This window comes from Scatophagus argus, chromosome 19 (genome assembly GCF_020382885.2).
Source record: "Scatophagus argus isolate fScaArg1 chromosome 19, fScaArg1.pri, whole genome shotgun sequence".
Lineage (NCBI taxonomy): Eukaryota > Metazoa > Chordata > Actinopteri > Scatophagidae > Scatophagus > Scatophagus argus.
The window spans coordinates 19,204,505-19,219,885 of NC_058511.1; the positions used below are offsets into that span (position 1 = coordinate 19,204,505).

The window sequence follows — 15,381 nt, forward strand, 5'->3', positions numbered from 1 at the left end:
GGATTTACTCAGGTCTCACAACTCTGCACAAAGTGGAGATGGGCTTTGAAACATGACCTAAAAACGATCGGCTACTATTCTATGTTTTCTATATGGTATTAGATGTAGTGAATACTTGTTTAAGTACTTGTTTTCCGCTGAACGCTGTGTGGTTTTTCTCACCACTTTTACACATGGGAGTTCTTTGTTTATTCCACAAAATCACAGGTTCTGCTTTAAAATCTGTTCCATGTTAGCATGCAAATGATGTAGCAGGAAACATAAACTGTGCATGCACATATTCCATATTTATGCACAACAAAAATACCCTCTCTCTGTCACACACGCACACACACACATACACACACTCACCCATGCTTGGTCACAGTGGCAGCGTTGGAGGGAAGCTAGCAAGTGATTGAGACATTTCAGGCTGTGGGGGCTCTGGCAGGCTAATCCGTGAAATGAAACTTGACTGGGAGGAGGGGTGAGAGGAGAGAACACGAAAAGATAAGACAGGGTGGGGGAGTGAGAGACAGAAAAAAAAAAACGAATAAAAAGAAGAGGAAGAGTGACAAGGCCTTGAGCTATAAGGATGAGCAGACAGACAGTGGAGGGCTCAGGATGTGGCACAAATCTGTGCTGTAGGTGAAGTCGGGGCAAAAGAGTTTCATATTCCTGAGTCCAGTAAGAGCATGTGCGGTGAAACAAAGTGATGCCAGGCCAGAAGAAGAAGAATGAGAGTTTCAGTATGCTTGGAAGAAACTGGATCATGTGATGTGTCAACATGTCTAAAGAGAAAAGTGTGTGTACCCTTGAAAAATGGCCACGCTCAAAGGCTGGGAAGAAGGTTCTGTGGCCTTCGACTACCTTTATCTCTCTTGACGAAGTATTGAAGATCTCGCCAAGAGCTCTCCAGCAACTCATCAAGAACTGCATTCGTGGCATTGCTCATACAAAATGTGACATATGATGAAAAGAGTTTGAGAAACAAGTTACAAACCTAGTTACTTTCACAGCACACTGAATTCTCATGAGGAAGAAAGGTAAAGCTAACATGGTAGCGTGCATCGGAAAAACAGGACAAAAAAGACAAAAGTCACACAGATCCAGGGTCAGTCTAATCTAATTTCCTTTTGCTTCTTATTGCCAAGAAATCATTGCTTTGATCTGCGGCACCTGAGACCCAAATGAGAGTGGCACGAGCAAAATGAAATGTTATCATTGCTTTCCGTGGCATAGAAATATTAGAATAAAAGATCCAGGAGGTTCAGGTGGGAGGTGTGTGCGCGTGCGCATGTGTGTGGGCGTCTTGGTGCGTATGTGCCGAGGTACACCTTCCCTTTGTCTACGAGGAAGACTGAAAGTGTGGGTCGAGTGTCAATGCCAAGGCTGAAGTGGAGTGGCGCTATCAGTAGTCACTCGTCTCCACTTCACCTGCCACAGGTGGCTCTTTCATCTTCCCAGTCCACAGTCTCTCTCTTATCTTACCCAATAATCATGAATATGGATGTCTCCACCGAGCCCTCGGTTCTAATGGGTGGAACAGGAAAAAACAACTAAGTGCTGTATTAATGAGCCTGAATATTGTGATAGTAGCTTGGGCTCTATGCATAAGCATGACCTATTTTGTTAATGTGACAAATTTTATGAGTTGAGGAGTCCTCCCTCAAAATTCCCTCAAAGAATATTTCCTGTGAAAACAAACAGTTTAAACATCTATGAGAACAAAATGAAGACATTCTTAAAACGTCCATAAATAAAGAATACAAGTCCTATAATCTTCACAGTGTTGGGGGGGGGGGGGGGGGTATATTTATATCAACATCTGGGTTGTAAAAGCCAACAGCCTGGAATTTGAAAGATGAAAGCAGCAGTTTGTTATTCATTGTTTTATGAGATGAGCTAATCTCTTTGCCATTAAGTGAACATTTACTGTAGGCCTGTGCACATTTGATGATATAGAGCTAGTTGTTACTGTGTGTCAAGTGAAATTGTATATGACAGTTACAGGGCAGAAATCTTCTTCATAAATTCTGCGGGTGAGTCAGTCTTTGAGTCTTATTTTGGAAGACATTAACTTTAAGTATCCTGCTGTCTACATGATATACCTCCACAGAAACCCGGTAAAGCCACTGTCTCCTGCTGGTACACGTGTATATCTTTGGAGGACAGGAAAACTTAGGCAGTGGCTCTCTGTGGCTTCAGATTCACTGGAAAGCATTTATCTGCCCATGTAACCAGGTCTCAGGCATTTCCATGGCAGCTGCAGATTTTATGCTGTTAACAATTGCTATGTAAACTAAGTTTGTCTGCATGAATCACCAGCTATGTATGCATGCATGAGTACACTGTAAAAAGAAGCACCAGGCTTTTTCAGAATTAAAATATGAGGAATCAGGCTGCCTTATGTTCGATGTCTTAAATCGCCTCTGAAACGCCCTAACTCTGTTATCATTTGGATTTTTGTCTGATAATTCGCAAATAAAATCAGTCATTCCCAGTATATTATAGTATATTACCAATGGATTACGATTATGTGCAATGTCACTGAATACTGGACTTCCTTCATCATGTGGTACAAAACACAAATCAGAATTTAAGTTAAAAGTAATGTCATGTCAGTGATCAGGCTTATTATAAACTATTGTACTAACTTTCTAATGGCAGTATTCAGTAAATAGTTGCCCTTTGGGTGTGTTTGCTTAAATTTAAACATGAAGGTTTAATTTGACTGAACTACCTGAATTTAATTTGAAGTTCAGTAAATAATCAGTTGGACATTTAGTTAAGTGATCATTTGTTGGTTAGCCATGGTTGTAAGAATGAATGACTGAATGACATAACTATTTAAGTGGACCTGACTTAAAACTGAAAAACCGGTTACTCATTAAAATATCATAATCAGTTTAAATTTATAGCGCAAAGATGGTGATGGAGGGATAAGGGGACATGGAAGTGGGTGGGTTAGACGGGTTCCCTGTTCCAGTAATGACAGTTCATAAAAATTGTGTTGCATGAACTCTGACTATGAGATTATTCTCCCTTTGAAATTAGGCTCCACTCCGTGATTTCACGGCCTTCTAACACTGACCTTGGTGCATGCCAGAGCTCACTTTCTTGCATTGTACCTGTACTTTTTTTTTCTTATTATAATTGAGTGTGAGTGTTTGGCTCTGGGGCTGGAGCTGGCATGTCCTATAGTGTTTTTTTTTCTCTCTCAGAGAACAGTGAAAGCACAGATCTAGTCAATGCACACTCTTGGCTGTCACTTTCCTTGGCACCCAGTTATTTAATTCTGGCTTCCTCCTTGTCCACCTCTGACAGGACCTCCCTCAGCGCCACAGAACCTGGTATACAACATCAACCAGACCACGGTTGGCCTGGAATGGAGCCCGCCGGCAGACACGGGTGGCCGCAACGACGTCACCTACAGGGTTATATGCCGCCGTTGCAGCTGGGAACCTGAAGAGTGTGTTCCTTGTGGGCCGAATGTGGGATACACTCCCGCACAGTCAGGATTAGTGGACACTTATGTGACCATCATGGACCTGCTCGCCCACGCCAACTACACTTTTGAGGTGGAGGCTGTCAATGGGGTGTCAGACCTGAGCCGTACGCAGAGGCTGTTTGCTGCTGTTAGCATCGCTACTGGTCAAGCAGGTAAGGACTCTTACATCAAAGAGTTTATTGATGGGGTTCATTGGTACTTGGAGAAAAGCTCTGTAATGTTTGTCTGTGGGGTGTGAGGGTGCATTTTGAATTAATTGCGATTGATTAATAGGAATCTTCTGGTCTGACTTTCAGAAAGAAAGCAAATAACCACATTTCCCAAACTCTTTCTTTCAAGATAAAGTTCCAAAAAGTGTGGCTTACTCCAGTCTGTGCATACTTCACCCTTTGCTCCGGCTGAGGGAACATTAGACATTAGGAACAAGGCGATTGGCAGTTTAATTTTGAAAACCTCTCATATGCAAACTACAGTAATGATTGCCCATTAGCATTAATGACCGCAGTCTGATATGATCCAAAATATATCCAGTATGCGTATTACTCAGATTAATTTAATGTGTATATCAGCACTACAGTGGCAAACATTATTAGCTTAGCAATGATGCTGACTCCCAGTGGTACCTAAAGAGCCAGGACTGTATTTGCAGTTCAGTCTCCAGAGAATCTACCGTAATTAAAATGCTGTATTTTGCAGTGACAAACTCTAAAGCCTTTTTTTATTCATTATTTCTATGGATCCATCCAACAAGATTCCTCTTTCATGCTTGAGCATCCGTGAAACACAGTTGGCCCGAAAGAGCATTCTGACTATGGTGATTAAAAGAAGGCTGCAATGAGAGCACTGAAGCTTTAGCTGGATATACAGAATAACATCTGTCTTTGGCTAACTACACCTGCTGCTTTTACATCGACATTAACCTGGTTTAGTCATTCACTTCCGTGTCATCATTTGTTTTACAGTCAGTGTTAAGTATAGCTGCTCACCTGCCACTTTTCTCTACAAAACATATTTCTATTTAGGTAATATCTAAGATTTCTAGGTGTTTGTAAGAAAGACAGACAGAAAGAAAGAGGTAGTCAGTTTAATGAATGTGTGTGGGATATAGTGGTGGAAATGATGTATTTTATGACAGCGGGTTCGTGACTGAGACGTGCTGGAATACGCTGCGGTGTTGGCAGTTCAAGTACACGAGGATGGGGGTAAAGTACAACATGCAGGAAAAAGCCAGAAAAAACAATTAACACACACTCTTTAGAGTCACTGATAGTTACATGTGGCAAGCTGACAACAGACAGTTACTCAGTTAACCCAGTGGAATATTTAGCCATTAGCTATTGTGGCCAAGATGGTGTCATGTTTATTATTTGAAGTAAGTGCCGCCATTTAATGTGCTATAACACTGTAATCAGTATACTGGCCAGGATGGATTGTGATAACTGATAATTTTGTGGATCAGTTTTTGATATCTGAGTTTGTGCCAACATCAATCACTCTAAATTTGCTCATTTTCATTATAAAGATAACTATTTTTCCCCCAAGTATTTATAGTATCACCATCAGTCTCTGAAACACTAGACCATGATGCAAATACAAAAATCCCTCTTTAAAACTGAGCTAATCAAATTCCCTCAGCAACTCCTCAACTGGTCAAAAACATTTCCAGTTGCCTTTACCCATGTGAATTTTCTCTGCCCAGTTTGAGTAGGTTCAGAACTCGTGGACCTTTTGAAACTGCATCCCACAGACTTCATCAGAAAAATGGAATTGGTTCAATTGTCATGGGTTCTGTTGTCATCACGTGACCTGAATATGGAACTACAGTCACAACACAAGAGATGGTCGGACTGTCTCAAGAAAGACCCTTCTTAGGCTTTCTTTCGGTTTACGGAAAAACGTCATGGTTTTGGCTAAAATAAGTGCTTTGTTAATGTTTGGGAACCTTTGTTGTGATGCTTAAAATAAGAACTATTTAGTTAAGGTTGTGGTCATGATTAAAAGAAAAGGTTGACTGAGGGAAATTTTGCTCATCCACCATGGCATCCTCTGTATAAAGTTTTCTGAGCAAGGTGGTTGAATTACAGTCAAAACTCTCCTGGCTGAAGTGCGAATCAATAGTCAGAATGAGGTTGTATTGACAGCTGTGTGATGGGTCTGTCTTGTTTCCCATCTTGAGCAGATATTAGCTCCACGCTGCAGGGTTCATTGGCCTGCTCACTGGACCCTCACTGTGTCCAGCGCTCTCTGGGCTGTTAAAGAACGCTCGAGCGCTTTGTAATTGGAACATTGGAGCTTCCTAAAACAATCGGTCCTTCCTGAGCTAGCATGCAGGACCACTCATTAGAGAATGACTGCATTATTAAAGCTTTTATGGCTCATCATTCAGAATTGATTAACCTTTGCGTGGTGAGGTGTTGCAGCCCCATAGCACTGAAAGAACATTAGAAAAGAGAAGCCCTCTCCTCCAACTCCACATCCTGCATGATAATCAGGATGAACGTAGGCTCGTAGCTGGGGACTGGGGGAATGAACGTGCAGTGTGTGAATGCAGATGGTGATCCATCTGATGAAGAATTCACACCTCCCCTAATTACACCAAAGGAAATGTCTGGAGCGAAGCTGGAGCTACACAAGGTGCTGAGTGCTTATTGTTCCCAGAAACCTAATTACCTCTTAGCTCTGTCTTAAATGAGTTTAAGTAGACGCTGCGAGTTCCTAAGCTTGATTTCTTCAGCTCCGTCCATGCAGCCGTTGCATAGAAATTCGTCATGTTGAGGATTTTCGTCGTCTTCGCCACCGCCGCACGCTGGAAGTTAAGAGCGTGTTTCAATCAACACTCCATTGTGAGTCAACAGCGGCACAGAGCCGCCCTCAGAGGCCCTCCGTGCCTTAGCCTTCCTCAAGCGCACTTGTAAACAAGGCCTTTTGTTCTTTCAGTACACTTGTGGATGGGCACCGCTCATAGAATAGCCATTAATATTTATTCAAGCGGATGTTCACATCTCCGCACCAGAAAAACCACTGTGGAGAAGGGCACAAAAATAGGATTTGAAATTAGCTATGGGAAGGACTACACAGCCTGTATGCGTGTGTGTGTGTGTGTGTGTGTGTGTGTGTGCAAGCTGCGGGCACATGTTCAGCTTGAGACTATCGAAATGGGGTTTAGGTGCGACCAGCAAGAGCTATAAACAATATAATGAGTGAAAGGAGGGGCCTGTGGAAATTGATTTTAATGTTGGCTGCTTATATTAGCCAGCAGCACAAAGCCTGCTACACTCAGATAGCAACTTTTACAATAGATGAGCTCAAGTATTCACAGGCTCCACGGGTGAGTCAGAGCAAAAAACAGGGGGTGTGACTTAGGCACATGCATTATTTAGACTGTGGTGATTTTGAATAGAAATTTCTCATAATGCCAAGAGTGTCATGGTTGTTGTTCAGAAAGGTTTGATAAGACAAAGACATGGTTTCAAATTTTACACCTGTCTTTGTGCAAAATCTCTTTGACACAAGGAATACCTATCTGTATCTGTCTATTTAAATACATTTACAGAAATGCTCTCACACCATTATGCACACAATCTCTTTATGACCTCGCTGGCTGCTGTTGTATTTAAATGTTTTCGTCACTGGAGTGCAACTTATAACCTGTTTTAAAATTCAAAAAACACAGTAGCTGAAACCAGCCACACCCTCAATCCCGCGTGTCTTATTGTGCCCTTGCGTGTTTTCTGTAAAAGTTATTGGTGCTTATTTACATTTACAACAAGCGTGCTACTGAACAACTGAAAACACTATTGGCACAGTTAATTCTCAAAATGAATAAACTAGTGGTGCAGATGCATTTGTTGAGTTGTTTTCTGCCACGACAGCCAGCTTTTCAGGCTGAGTCAAGTCAAAAAAAAGGAGGCTTTGACTGAAGTATCTTGCCGTATAAATTTGTCTCCCAGTGATTGTTATGGGAGAAAAACCACATGAATTGAGCTGATTCTATAGCAGGAATCAGATCTGATTTAGGAGCACATATGTAAATAGCCCAGATTAGAACAGAATAGAAAAGATCAGATTCCGTGTGATTTTTGCTGTTCACATTGTCGTGAAAAAAATAAAAAAGGATCTAAGTTACATATGAGCAAGGAAAAAACCGATTTGGGCCACTTTTGCCTGCAGCTTGAATGTATGTGTGTTGTATGTGTAGCTTGTGTGTCTGATTCTGAGATTATCTCTGATAAGTCCATGACTGTACATGGAAACATACACGTAGTAAGAATTGGAATATTCAGTTTTAAATCAGGTTTTGTGTAACATACAAGTTTCACTTTTTTTTTTTTTTTTTTACCTCTGAGGACTTTCAAAATCAGCAAACGGTACCTTTGGTGTTTATTTTTATCCATTCATCGCTTCATTTGTTGTTCAACACTGTGTGAATGTAAGATGATGTTATTGTCCCCCTCAAGTACAAACCTACTTAAACATTCAAAGAGAACAAGAGGCTATTCCCTTCAGTACAGTATCTCAATGAAAAAGAACGAAGAAAATAAAAAACCCAGCACTGAGGCTCATAAGAAGCTGTAAGCTAATCATTTTACTTTGATCTGAAAAGCTTCTGTGCCCTCGCATTGTGTGAGAAGCAAATATTCCCATTTTGTTAGACTGCTTCAGTCAAATTCTGATTCGCTGTCCTCGAGCCGTTCGGCGCTGGGAGTTCGGAGAGGAAGCTTCCAGAGTTTGTTGCATTATTTAATAATTATTTACTTCCACAAAAGAGATCAAATGATGATTACAGTATTAAATGTCCATGGGTGCAAATTGATACCTCAGCTCCTCAGTGGTAATCTATATGGCCACTTTATTGACACTTTATCATCACTAAATGGATATTGTTCAGTGAATTTGTGAAAGTAACACTTGGGGAACAATAAGGGCATTGATTTATTCCTTTTTGTGTTCTAATCTGCCATGGTGGCCTTAAACAGAAGCATTGATTGATTCTGAGCAGTCCCCGCTGACCGCTGCCAGCCAGTGTAATTTTCTAGTTAAGCGGATCCTCCTTTGTAGCATTTGTCCCTGGTTTTACGTTACCTGGGAGCCCATTCTTTTCACCACACCCCCCGCTCCACATGCTCGCAGTAATTTGATGAGAGCTGGGCAAAGCAGTAAGATTCAACAGCTGCAATAAAACTGCGGTGGTCTCAGAGCAGCAGCTCGGAGCACTTAACCTGTAGCTTTTCTGTAAATGCCTCCTGATTTGTCTGTCACCCAATCCGTCAGCAATGAATAATTTTCATGGAAGGTGCACTTTAATTACTTTCCCATTTAAATGGCATTATCGTGGCCTATCTAGGTAATTAATCTCACCAAGTATCCTGTTTCAGCCTTTTATTGCTGGCAGACGAGCTCCCTAAATCCCTCCGAATCTGCTGCGCTTGAATGAGCCCTCCCTCATAGCTGGTGTTGCCTCTTTCCCCTTCACTTGGTCCCTATCACAGTCATTGGCCAGTCCTTTCTCTCAGTGCAGGAAGCCTGTCAGAGCAACGGGCTGTTTCACTGCATTGGTTAGAACATAGGCAGACACATCCATGCAGAGCTGTATTCAAGATTGGGCCCCAACCAGCAGGCTAACACATTATTGGTTTAGGTTTTAGAATATGGAAACTTGTAATAATGCCAACTATATTTGTTTAATTTGATATCAAAACCTTGAAGGAATTAATTGTTTGATGTTATCAGTGTTTCCCCCATTATCGTATAGAGCATTTATAAGAATCTGGTTTGCAAAGTTGATATTTTGGCCTTTGGTTGGCAAATGCAGTAAAAGCCCAGTATTGAATGTATTGGTCAAATTATAACTGTATTAAGACACCAGCATCAACTGTAAAATTGTTTTTAAACTACATAATTTCTAATATTTTTAGTGGGTCTTGGGGGATCGCAGAGAAGAATGCTGTTACAGCCTGCAACATGCAACCAAATATTCCAGACAATCAGAAAAAGGGGATCTAGCATCCAGTTGTGGACCAAAAGAAATAAGATATCAGCAAAAAAATGTTTTTGAGATTGAAGACACTCAAATCCACAGATTTATTCTTAGTTCTTTGTTTCACCATCTGAATTACAGGTGTTTTACTGGCCAGAACCAAAATATTCACTTAAATATCACATGTAAAGTAGAGAATTGAGAGGAAGAGAGTGAAAACTGACACTAAAAATCCCATCCTAGAATCAGATAAATCTCTGTTTGTTTGTGTTTTGATGCAGAGTTATTAATTTGGGACATTTGCAGAAAGCAATGTTATTTCACTCTGAATAGTTGCAGCATGCTGATATTTTGGGTTCGGCTGGGAATATGTGGAAGTTGAAAAGGGAGCGCTGATTCACATTCACAGCTTCGTCCTATAGGCTGCGTTCCCCTGGAGCAGACAGACACCGTTTTAATTATTCAGACCTCTGTGAGGCAGCAGAAAGAGATTGAGGCAATGTTTTTCCTTTTCGTTGGGTGGGGGGGTAGCCAGTCAATCTGCTGTTTACCTTCCACATTGCAACTCAGATTTTCAGCCAGACCCCTCACCTTTCTGGATTCACTTCCTTTTCTCTCACAAACGTCAGCCGCTCTCATTTATCAGCTGGGACATTTGACAACTCATTTTATGCAGAAGTTGGCCACCAAACAATTTTCCCCAAGCATTGTTGCACTTATCAACATTTTAAAGATACCGAGTTTGTGCGATATCATAAATGCTTCTGTAAACAAATAAGGATTTCTCTGCAGGCATGAAGCAGGAAGCGCAGACATTGAAACATTTAACCAGACTCTGCTGCATGTTTACATGTTGGCAACTGGCAGAGTATTTAGACTTAAAGTCCACTGAGGTGGAGGGTGCAAGATCACCTCACAGAGTCTGAAGTGTGTTAAAGTAAGATGCGGAAGTGTTCATCGCTCCAAGTCATTCCAGATGAAATGATCAGCCAAATGCCTTAAAATGTGTAAAGTTGTTACAGTGGCTTTTTTATTATAAATGCTCTAACACCAGATTTGCCCTTATGAGGAAGCAAAATAAACCCTACTGTGGAAACACATTTCATTCAGAATGCTCCACATAAGACAGAGCTGGTTAGCACTGTCGAAGAGAAGGGTCCCGGTCTGGGTCCTTCTGTGTGGAGTTTGCATGTTCTCCCTGTGCCTGCGTGGGTTTTCTCCGGATTCTCCGACTTCCTCCCACGGTCCCAAATACAAAAGCGCATTAGATGAATTGGCTACTCTAAATTGCCCCTAGGTGTGTGTGTGTGTGTGTGTGTGTGTGTGTGATCACTGCGATTGACTGCCAGCCAGTCCAGGGTGTACCCCGCCTCTCGCCTGTTGTCAGCTGGGATAGGCTCCAGGTTAATCTGTAGCTACAAAAGTAAAAGCAAAAGCAAAAACAGTTTCCTAGATACTCTGACCAAAGAAAGGGAAGCAGATGTTATGGAGGAGGTGGAGGTATAGAAATATATTCATTTGGGATATATAAAAAAAACTGGACAGAATTAAACAAATGTTTTAGTGTCATTTTCCAACTTTGTAACTTTCCAGTGTATTTAAATAAGCTTGCTTTGTGAAGATGCATCAGCTAATCTATATAAAAGAGCAACAGGCTCTTATGTTTCTGTGTGAATTTGGATTGTATTTACCATGCATTAGTGTAAAGGTATGAACTGAGCCTTCTCCTTGCCACCATCACAGGGTGACGGATCACGAGCAGACTATTCGCTCCGTGAAATTACAGACCTGAGGGGTAGTTGATGAGAAATGTCACTGTCGACAAAAATGGAACTCTAATATATTCCATCTCAGGTTTGTTGGACACTTATTAATGTCTCTCAGTGAGTGCCACTAATTAAGGCAGTCAGTCTGATGTGGCAGATGAAGCATGGGACAAATAACAGTGTGACCTGAGAACAAAAGAGCTACGATGAGAGTATACATATTTAGAGACTCTCAGAGCGCACAGCGTCCTCAAATCCTCATTGTAGCAAGCACCTGATTATTCATAATCTTTCTTTACATGGTACTATCATTTCTAAAAATGAAATGTGATGACAATCATAAAGGAGTTTGGAAGGCAATTTTTTTTTCTTCTGATAGGTAAGTTGAATTCATAAGCAGTAAAACAGGAGAGAGATCCTCAGCACATGAAGTTGTCAAAAAATTCATCTTCCATGTTTGAAAATACATAAAGTAATGCCAATCACTAGCATACACCCTTAAAAGGTATTGACATGCTGCTTTTTTCCCGTGATTATTGTAAATTGAATCTCTTGGACTGTTAGCCACACAAAAGAAATCAATTGCAAGTTCACCCTGTGTTGAATAAACGTAGTGTTGAGACTGTTCACCATTTGCACTATTTGTTACCAAGTAATCGGGAAAGTAATCAGCAGGTTAATTGCGTGAATCAATGAGTTGCGGTGCCACATCAAATAGTAAAGCACACGAAAATCAGCAGACGTCGTCCTTGTTTTCATGCCTGAAAAGTTCAAACTGAAATGTGAACTTCCATATTTAAAGTTGCCCTGTGTGCTTTCAGGCGTTGACTGGTCAGTGAAGGCAGCTGGCTTTGACTGTGGAATGCAGCAGATCTCTGTTTACTGCCCACGGGTGGCTGTAAGGCCTCAGTAAACACCACAATACTTTCTTTCCTTCTCTCTCTTTATCTACTCCCTCGCTTCCACTCTCTCTCCGCTCTCATATACATTCAATCAAAACACACATACACACACAAACACACACACACCACACGCACACTCTGTCAGCATGCACCTGTGACTCCCAGTGCCTCTTTTTATATGGAACACATGCTCGGGAATGTCATGGCCCCGGCTGCAAATGGCTTCGGCACTTCGCAATAGAGCCATTCGAGTGTTTCATTTCCTGCCGAAGGAGTTAAAAGGACTTCCAAGGGTAATAAAAGCCAAGCGGGTTTGCATGCCATAGGTGCCCAATAGCAGAGAATTCCCCCTACTGGACACAATGCGCACAAACACACAGCAGCAATCCCCAGTCAATAGCTAAACTTTGATGGTTGTTTCCTGTAAGTGATGGTATTTTGTTAGCCAGAGAGAAAGCATTTCATCTGTCACGCAAAGGAAAACAGTCACTAGTTTTAAATTAATTTTTAGTACAAAGTAATATTTATTATATGTTGTTGAGTGTCAAAAAATTCCTTAAATTTATACCAAACTATTTTCTTATCAAGCTTGCTTTCAGCACTAGCAGGCTGCTTTTTTTTTCAGCAAAAAAAGTTTCCAGAAACCCACTATTCATGACCTGCCCAGGACCAGAGGGCACACTGATAAAGTTAGCAACTAGCCAGTGAAGAAGTCTGACTGGGGCTTTTTTTCCCTTCCTTTCCTTTATTCATAATTCAGCCTTGCTTCTGAGACACATTTTGAAATGAGTGTATAGTACGGAACAGCAATAAATAGGCTATAATGCAGAATTTGACAAATTTAGCTTACCATGTGTTATTTGTTACTGGTGATATTAAAGATTTGACATAAATAATATTTATTATACTTTAAATCAGATGATCTTTTTAGGAATAATATATCACAGACAACATGTGAGAATGACTGACTGGCTACACCTCATTCATTTGATTACTCTTATGATCACCTAAGGGCTGCTTCTAAAGTTTACTTTTTCACTTCTGAAAGTAGAAGTAAGTTTATTAATTCATCTTATTCCTTATGTTTTGCGAAGAATTTTACTTTGTACTGGTAAGTTTGCTTTCTCGAGGGCTGCACTTAGCAGAACTTTGATAAAGGTTGACCCTGATGTCGGGGATATTTAAGATCTTTTTTCATTCATTTCTAGGACAGGATTATGTTGTCTAGAGAGCATCCTCTTTCAGAGTGTTTGCATTTTTTTCCTTCCTGAGGTCTATGGATTGGTTTATGGCTGGAGTATTGGCAGAGGTTCGCGTTGTGTAACACGGTCGTGCATTGCAGTTGCAGGGTGTGTGGGGATTTTTTTTTTTTTTTTGGGAGGGGGTCTGTGAGCATTACTCACTGGTGCTTTGTGAGATGAAAGAATCGGAGGAGATTGACAGCTCGGCTTTTTTCTTGTCTTTCATTGTCTCATCAGCATACTGTCTCCTGCAGTGAGGAAAACTAATTATGTCTTCAAGCCCCTGCTTCACCCCCTCCTCCCCTTTTATTCAGATCATCACACTTGGAAATCATAATGAGTTTGTGGCAGACCACTTTGGCTTTGGAGAAAGGAAGAGGGGAAAAAAAAATTCAGAGTCCATTCGTCTCCGCTCAAACAGGCCGCTGGCAATTACGGACAACCTTTTGACCCCTGAAAGCTGTTGCTTCACATTCTTTCAGGGCCTGACCAAGACTTATGTTTAGTCGCGCACACCTGCTAGCTTCCTATTTCTGCTCCTTTAAACCAATACTGCACCCAAACCTTTTTGTTATCAAAGCAGAGGGAGTGTATGACAGCCATCTGGTAGGCTGCTTTTAATTATTTGGTATAAAGCAACAGTAGAAAGATTATGGCAGCCATGGATCTGAAAGGACACTAGTATTGGCTGTGGAGCAGATGGGCTTCACATCTGGGCCAGAGGAAGTTAGTGAGGGCATAAGGGATGCTGTGACAAGGTAACACGGCCAGGAGCTTCTGCAAACTTTCCAAGTCCCTTTGTATCACATGATCTCCTTCACTCGTCCCCTCGCAATTGATCATTCTGCTGCATCCATGGTCAAAAGGGACAAAGAGTTAGACGAAGGTGTTCGGGTCAGACTCAGGAATCGTGTGTCATGCTGGGGGAAAATGATTGTCCATTTAACCTTGTGATTTCAGAGACACTTGTCAAAATGCAACACACTTTAGCTTGAAATAGATCATCAACCTTCAGAGAATAGAAGTTGTGTCTTTAGGAAACAATATTTGAATATATTTCATACGTACTTTTGGCCACTGTTTTTCCCTTAAGCTTCCTTAAATTTTCTCAAGCCTTCGGTTACAGCTGCATACGCCCACAACCTAGCAACAAAACGTAGCACGTAGCTAAGGCACGATCACACGTGCAAAATTAACAAAGGTGGATATTCACCTCCCGTTAACTTTGGGTCGGGGTGTTTCTTAGTCTGATTTCAAGCAGGAAAAAAGTGGTGACCTTTTTGTCACAAACAAAACCATAAAGAAAAGCTCAACAGTACAATTTGTGTTTGTGAAAACAGCAAGAAAGAGGCAATGCAGTAACAAAACGCTGATTCATATTGCATCAGCAAAACACGTAATGTGAAATTTCAAATGTTGACCAGTAATGCTCCTATCGCTGTATCACTTTATCCATACTGGAGAGACCAAATCAGATTAGTCTGATTCTCAAGCTAGTCCTTCATTTTTGCCATTCCTGAAGTCTGGTTATGCTCTACATTTTTTGTTTCTTGTTTTACATTTCACATACCAAAGGATCATGGATAATCATGTCATGCTGACAGTTCTACAGCTTTGGCAGCGGAACAATTTTTATTGTTATTCTTTTATTTGGGAGCATTATAGTTTTCTAGTAAACTACTGCAGCACTCTGGAAACACTGTCAAACTCGGTTAAACCTTTTGCCATGGCACAATCCAAAATGCTTTTATTAGAAATCGAGCTCCGCTATAATGTTCTTTCACATGCTCATTGTATAAACAAGCCGCAGGTGTCAGAAATTATCTACTGCGTTGGGAGTTGCTCTCTCCAACAAAGGATGGTGGAAAACTTGCTGTATTTCCATGGTGGGTGGGTGTTATTTTCATTGTTTTTCTGTCATTACACTCTCTGGAGCTAAGCAGCCAGTGTGTGCTGCATGTCGTCAAGTACTGAGCCTGAGAAGAGCTATTCTTCTGTGAGGACT

At 41.2% G+C, this 15,381-nt stretch overlaps 1 protein-coding gene across 5 annotated transcripts in view; it reads left to right on the plus strand.

Annotated features, from left to right (window-relative positions):
- Nucleotides 1-15,381, plus strand: part of epha7 (eph receptor A7) — a 77,680-nt gene that overhangs the window by 24,445 nt on the left and 37,854 nt on the right. For all 5 annotated transcript variants that reach the window (XM_046372310.1, XM_046372309.1, XM_046372313.1 and 2 more), the window contains exon 5: nt 3,307-3,642. In XM_046372310.1, coding sequence (XP_046228266.1) covers nt 3,307-3,642 — 336 coding nt within the window. The remainder of the gene's footprint in view (nt 1-3,306; nt 3,643-15,381) is intronic.